Source organism: Xyrauchen texanus, chromosome 16, assembly GCF_025860055.1.
Source record: "Xyrauchen texanus isolate HMW12.3.18 chromosome 16, RBS_HiC_50CHRs, whole genome shotgun sequence".
Classification (NCBI taxonomy): domain Eukaryota; kingdom Metazoa; phylum Chordata; class Actinopteri; order Cypriniformes; family Catostomidae; genus Xyrauchen; species Xyrauchen texanus.
The window spans coordinates 39,212,273-39,218,272 of NC_068291.1; the positions used below are offsets into that span (position 1 = coordinate 39,212,273).

The 6,000-nt window shown below is 38.0% G+C and overlaps 1 protein-coding gene and 1 non-coding gene across 4 annotated transcripts in view; both read left to right on the plus strand.

Moving 5' to 3' along the window:
* LOC127656906 (AT-rich interactive domain-containing protein 4A-like) overlaps nucleotides 1-6,000 on the plus strand; it is a 39,681-nt gene that overhangs the window by 7,860 nt on the left and 25,821 nt on the right. For all 3 annotated transcript variants that reach the window (XM_052145440.1, XM_052145442.1, XM_052145441.1), the window contains exons 10-14: nucleotides 1,286-1,362; nucleotides 1,464-1,633; nucleotides 4,143-4,215; nucleotides 4,896-4,990; nucleotides 5,275-5,372. In XM_052145440.1, coding sequence (XP_052001400.1) covers nucleotides 1,286-1,362; nucleotides 1,464-1,633; nucleotides 4,143-4,215; nucleotides 4,896-4,990; nucleotides 5,275-5,372 — 513 coding nt within the window. The remainder of the gene's footprint in view (nucleotides 1-1,285; nucleotides 1,363-1,463; nucleotides 1,634-4,142; nucleotides 4,216-4,895; nucleotides 4,991-5,274; nucleotides 5,373-6,000) is intronic.
* LOC127657439 (small nucleolar RNA SNORD53/SNORD92) lies at nucleotides 4,640-4,721 on the plus strand. Its single transcript, XR_007972288.1, has one exon. It is a non-coding gene; the product is annotated as a small nucleolar RNA SNORD53/SNORD92 (small nucleolar RNA).

Sequence of the window (6,000 nt, forward strand, 5' to 3'; positions counted from 1 at the left end):
GAATGTTTTCTACGATTAAATGTCAGAAATTTTGAAAAACTGAGTTTAAATGTATTTGGCTAAGGGGTATGTGAACTACTGACTTCAACTGTTTATGTAGCATGCTCCTTAAGGTTAACAAAATGAACTTCAAACAGCTATACACATTTCAAATATGCAGTCTTTTGTGAAAACAGACCAAAAATATTGACGATGACTCTTTTACATTTACAAATTGTCCAATAAAATGCTCACTGCAGTGTTTCCCCAGTGATTGTTTTTCAGCAACATTGCTGTTGTGCATGCCCACAAGCCCGCAAATTCGGACCCGTATTTACGCACATCAGAGGAATAGCTTAAAGGGACTTTAGAATAATTTTAGATGGGCTATTCATGTTCACCTTGGCATGTTTATTTACTGGGAGATTTTGACACTTTTAGGGCACTGGAAGCCCAGAAATCTATAGTAATAACTATCCAATAATGAAATGCCTCATTGCAGAAAATTACTTGCACTATTTTAAGTAAAAAAATAAAAATAAATAATAATATAAGATGATATAAACCAAGGACTTCACTCTTAGGTTGGCGGCTCAGCCCCCAATGACACTAAGATGTGCGCATTTAATGAATTCCTCTCTTTTGTATAGATGGTTTTTATATTAAAATAACCAGCTAATACACTCAGAATATCATAATTTTATATTTTAAAGATTTATAAATTTATAACAATAACCAAAATTGCATCATTGCCGGAGGCGCATGGATGCAAATGCTGAGGGGAGTGGATACAATGACACCCGGGATGGAAAGTGTGGTGGCAAATAGGCTGGCCTGGCTTCTGTCCGGATGGGCAGTGGTTAGTTTATGAACGAAACATTATTACTGCTCACAGCTGACTGGGGCCAGCAATTCTTGCATTGCATGAAGAATATTAATGAACCATAAGAAATTTCACTAGTGGATCTTAATGCATATAGGGGAAACACTGGTGTAGAATGAGTATGCCCTCTTCCCCTAATACCACCGGTAAGAAACAAATCATGGTTCATTGCTGTTATGTAAGCAAAGACTATTGGCTGTTTAAAAAATGGACACGCCCTTCGATATGTCCAGCCCAATTTTGTTTTAATAAGGAATGTTAACACATGAAATAAAACTGCATATTGAGCCGTTTCATGGGGTCTTGATTGCAGAATATGTATATTGTCTTTTGATGTGCTAGAAATGTTGTTTAAGAAGAAATATTTTTATTTAACATTATTAATCTCTCTCTGATTCATTGTTGTTTTTAATTTTCCCGTAGTCACACCGTGACACGCAAAGATGTTCAGGAAGTGAACCTCGACATCATCTCAGAATCTGAAAATACAAACAAGAAAGGTACAAAACATTAGTTCACCTTAAATTACCTCCATGCAATGAAGAGTGTCTCGTGGTCTCTAATCCACTCTTTCTTGTGTCTGTCTTTTCTCTCTGGTCAGGGTTTGAAGCAGCACAGCTCTTCCTAAAGGACAAACGGGTCCCTGGCAGCTGGAAGGTGGACTTGAGCGAGATTCTGGAATCCTCCAGTAGTGATGAAGATGATAATGGTGAAGGCAAAGAGAGGGAGGAGGAGGAGGAGGAGGAGGAGAAAGGGCCAGAGCCTGAGGAAGTAAGACTCCAGTACTCATTTGTCATTGCCAACAAATTCCATCAATACTCTTATTTAGAAAAATGTTGTCCCTTTTGACCCAGGAATGAATTTTCCCTCTTCTAGACAGTTAATCCAAAAATAATTTATTCACTCTCATGTTGATCCAAATCTAAATGACTTTCTTCCATTGAACACAAAAGTAGTTTTTCGGCAGAGTGTCAGCCTCCAGGCACCATTCAATTTAATTGTAAAAAAAGATGCAATGAAAATGAATGGCCTAACCTTTTTTTGCATTACATGGAAGAAAGTCATATGGGTTTGGAACAAAATGAGGGGGAGTAAAAAATGACCCAACTATCCCTTTAAGGTTACATGTCAAGCTTTTGAGTTGAGGCTATTTTCCTAATTTTTACTAATATTGTGGTATATGTACTTTTGCAATGACAGCTTGGATGATTTTTGCTTGCCAGAGCTTAGCACTTAGCTCTGACGCAAAGTGAGAACATTCACAGGCAACACCAGCTGACTGAGAGTCCCAGAGTTTGTGTTTACGTTGATTTGTGAAGACATTCCTCGGCTTTTTACATCTCGTGTTCTCCTACACCTTGATTAAGCCCACTGAATGGTCCCAGCATGTGGTAAACCCCCAGGCTCCGGACAGCAATGTCTCATTCTTCTTGCTCCCTGAGTTTGGACAAATGGCCATTTGCTTGGTTTTCCAACATGTTCCCATGGCAACCGCTTGTTCCTTTTGGTTGTGAAAAGGCTGTGGGGATTTGCTTTGAGGGCCAGTGGTAGTGTGCCAATTTGATGGTGGGCAGGACCGAGTTGATCGCAAAGGTTCATCTCTCTTCACTGGAGCAGGTCAGGAAAATCACAGTTACAAGGCCAAAAAGTGAGACAATATAAATTATTGTTTTTGCCAGGATTGGATATTTTTTATCTTTAGAAAGCTAGTATGAGTCTCATAAGTAGCTAACAGTGGTGATATGGTAACACATGGCTGCTGTTTACGTTGGTCTGTTTACTAAGTCTAAAGCAAAGTTGCTCTTTTCACTTGCTAGGCAAGTTCACCTTGCATATTTTTGTTACATTTTGTCTTTGGACTTTTGTGGCAATTTTACAAAAAGAAACGTCCCCTTTTCAGGACACTGTATTTTCAAGATCATTTTGTAAAACTTCAAATAACTTAACAGATCTTCATTGTAAAGTGTTTAAACAATGTTTTTCATACTCGTTCAATGAACCATAAACAATTAATGAACATGCACCTGTGGAACGGTCGTTAAGACGCTAACAGGTTACAGATGGTAGGCAATTAATGTCACAGTTATAAAAACTTGGGTCACTAAAAGAGTCCTTTCCACTGACTCAGGAATGGAAAACACCAAAAGAAAGATGCCCAGGGTCCCTGGTCATCTGTGTGAATGTGCCTTAGGCATTAATATGAGTTGTGGTGTAGTGGGTTAAAGCACTGAACTGGTAAGCAGAAGGTTGTTGGTTCGACCCCCACCATTGCGTCTATGAGCAAAGCACTTAACTCCAGGTTGCTCAGGGGGATTGTCCCTGTAATAAGTGCACTGTAAGTCGCTCTGGTTAAAAGCGTCTGCCAAATGCATAAATGTAAATGCATGGAGGCATGAGGACCGCAGATGTGGCTAGGACAATAAATTGCAATGTCCGTACTGTGAGAGAGGAAGGACAGCTTATCATCTTTACAGTGGCAGAAAACGTGTAACAACACCGGCACAGGATCGGTACATCCGAATATCAGACCTGCGGGACAGATAAAGGATGGCAACAACAACTGAAAATAAATAGTTGAAAGTGAGATGACATTTCTTTTTTGCTGAGTTTAGTTCAACTAAATATGAAAATTCTCATTATTTATTCACCCTCATGCCATCCCAGATGTGTATGACTTTCTAACGCAGAACACAAATTAAGATTTTATTTTTAATTTATTTATTTATTTTATACAATATCTCAGCTCTGTAGCTCCATAGTGAATGGGTGCCAAAATTGATGCTCCAAAAAGCACATAAAGGTAGCTTAAAAGTAATCCATAAGACTCTAGTGGTTAAATCCATATCTTCAGAAGTGATATGATAGGTGTGGGTGATTAAACAAATCAATAAGTCCTTTTTTGCTAGAAATTATACTCCCTGCCCAGTAGGAGAATTTATAGTAAAAAAAATTACTAAAATATTTATCCGTTTCACCCCCACACCTATCATATTGCTTCTGAAGACATTGATTTAAATTATGAGTCTTATGTATTACTTTTATGCTGACCTATGTAAATTTTGGAGCTTCAAAAATTTGGCTCCCATTCATTTTCATTGTTTGGACCAAAAGAGCTGTGAAATTCTTCTAAAATCTTCATTTGTGCTCTGCTGAAGAAAGTCATACACATCTGGGATGGCATAAGGGTGAGTAAATGATGAGAGAATCTTTATTTTTGGGTAAAGCTTTAAATTGAAAAAAACTTTTAAGTTATAAGTTGTTCTCTCTCCCTCTTAATCAGCCTGATGATGAGCCAGACCCAGATGAGAGAGACCACTTTCTACAGCAGCTCTACAAGTTCATGGAGGACCGAGGTAATTCCTGCACCCACAGAGTTGATCACTATTGGAATATTGGAGCGGCTGTGGCTCAGGAGGTAGTGCGGGTTAGCCACTAATCGCAGGGTTGGTGGTTTGATTCCTGGCCCACATGACTCCACATGCCGAAGTCTCTTTGGGCAAGACACCGAACCCCAAGTTGCTCCCAGTGGCAGGCTAGTGCCTTGCATGGCAGCTTTGCCGTCTTGTGTGTGTGAATGGGTGAATGAGTAAATGAGTACACAGTGTAAAGCACTTTGAAAACTGCTAAGGTTAAAGAAAGCTCTATATAAGTGCATACCATTTACCATTTAAGAGAACATGAGGATTAGCTGGCTGCATGTGGGGACTGAATAGTATATATCCTAGCGGATGTGTTGATTTCTGTTTATAGTCTTGGGTCCACACACACACAGAGAGTCAAACATGATGATAACAGAGAATGGTTTCACATGCATGACTGATATCATGTGATGTCACACTTCTCTTGGCTGTCTGATTAACCTCTGCATTGTTAACAGAAACAATGGCTTTAATTCATTAGTAAGTTCAGTCAAAGTGCTTTCAGATTTGTTTTAAAGGGGCCTCAAATTCTATTTTTGAGAAGAATCCTATGACCAGTTCTTTAAGGTGCATTTTCAGTTTAACAATTCAGTGCATCTGTACTCTCCTTCCAGGAACACCAATCAACAAACCTCCAGTGCTGGGATACAAGGATCTTAACCTCTTCAAACTCTTTCGACTGGTATATCTTCATGGAGGCTGTGATAATGTGAGTGTTATTAGCGCTCCTACCATCTGTTTATTGTTCTTTGCAAGGGGAAATGAAACATTGCCAAAAATGAAGTGAAATTTGTCCATTGGTTGAACTCATGAGTTCACAGAGCTGGACGGAATTAAATAATTGCTTGTTTCAAATGGACTTAAATGTATTTTCTGTTAAAAAAAAATAATTGTGGGCAATTATTTTATAGATGTTGGGGTGTTGATAACTGGTGAATGATTGTGCTTGTGTGAGTGATGTCACGTGATTGAAAGCTCAATTTATCTTTACAGATTGAGAGTGGATCTATTTGGAAGCAGATCTACATGGATCTCGGCATCCCGGTTCTGAACTCTGCTGCCTCTTATAATGTGAAAACAGCCTACAGAAAGTAAGTGCAGTGCAGACTCTATTTCTGCTGTGAAGGACAGAAGCTGTTTACTCAGCAGCTTTTTATAGCCTTGAAAAACATTATTTGGTCCGTTAGCTGATAAAGACAATTTTCCACTTTAGAAAGTGACTTACTTTCTAACAGTTTGTTTTTAATGTTTAATAACATGTTCTTCAACTTAATTTGACCTTCATAATATAATTAATTTAAGGTGGAACTTGATTTGTGTCCTTTTTATAGAAATCCTGGAAATATAATGGTATTTAAAAAATGTAGTTCCATGCCTGGTAAAGAAATTAACAAACTCCTTAAAAGTAATAGACATTTTCAACATTGACTTCATTTTTTTTGTTTTATGTTCAGCTTTTAAATATTTCAGATTTATAAGAAATATTTAATTTGCGACTGCAATCTTTAGCTTTGGGTAACGCTTGGAAAATCCTTCGTCAAAACATGTGGAATTCTTGTTTGCTGTGATATTGTTGGTTAATATTTCCCACACCCTATTGCCTTGTTTACGTCAGCAAAAATAGTTTCAGAGACACGTGAAGTCATTACATTGTTATGAAAGAAAAAAGAAATTTCTCCAATTAATGTGCGTTGGTGAAGAGGGATTTTTAACCAAATT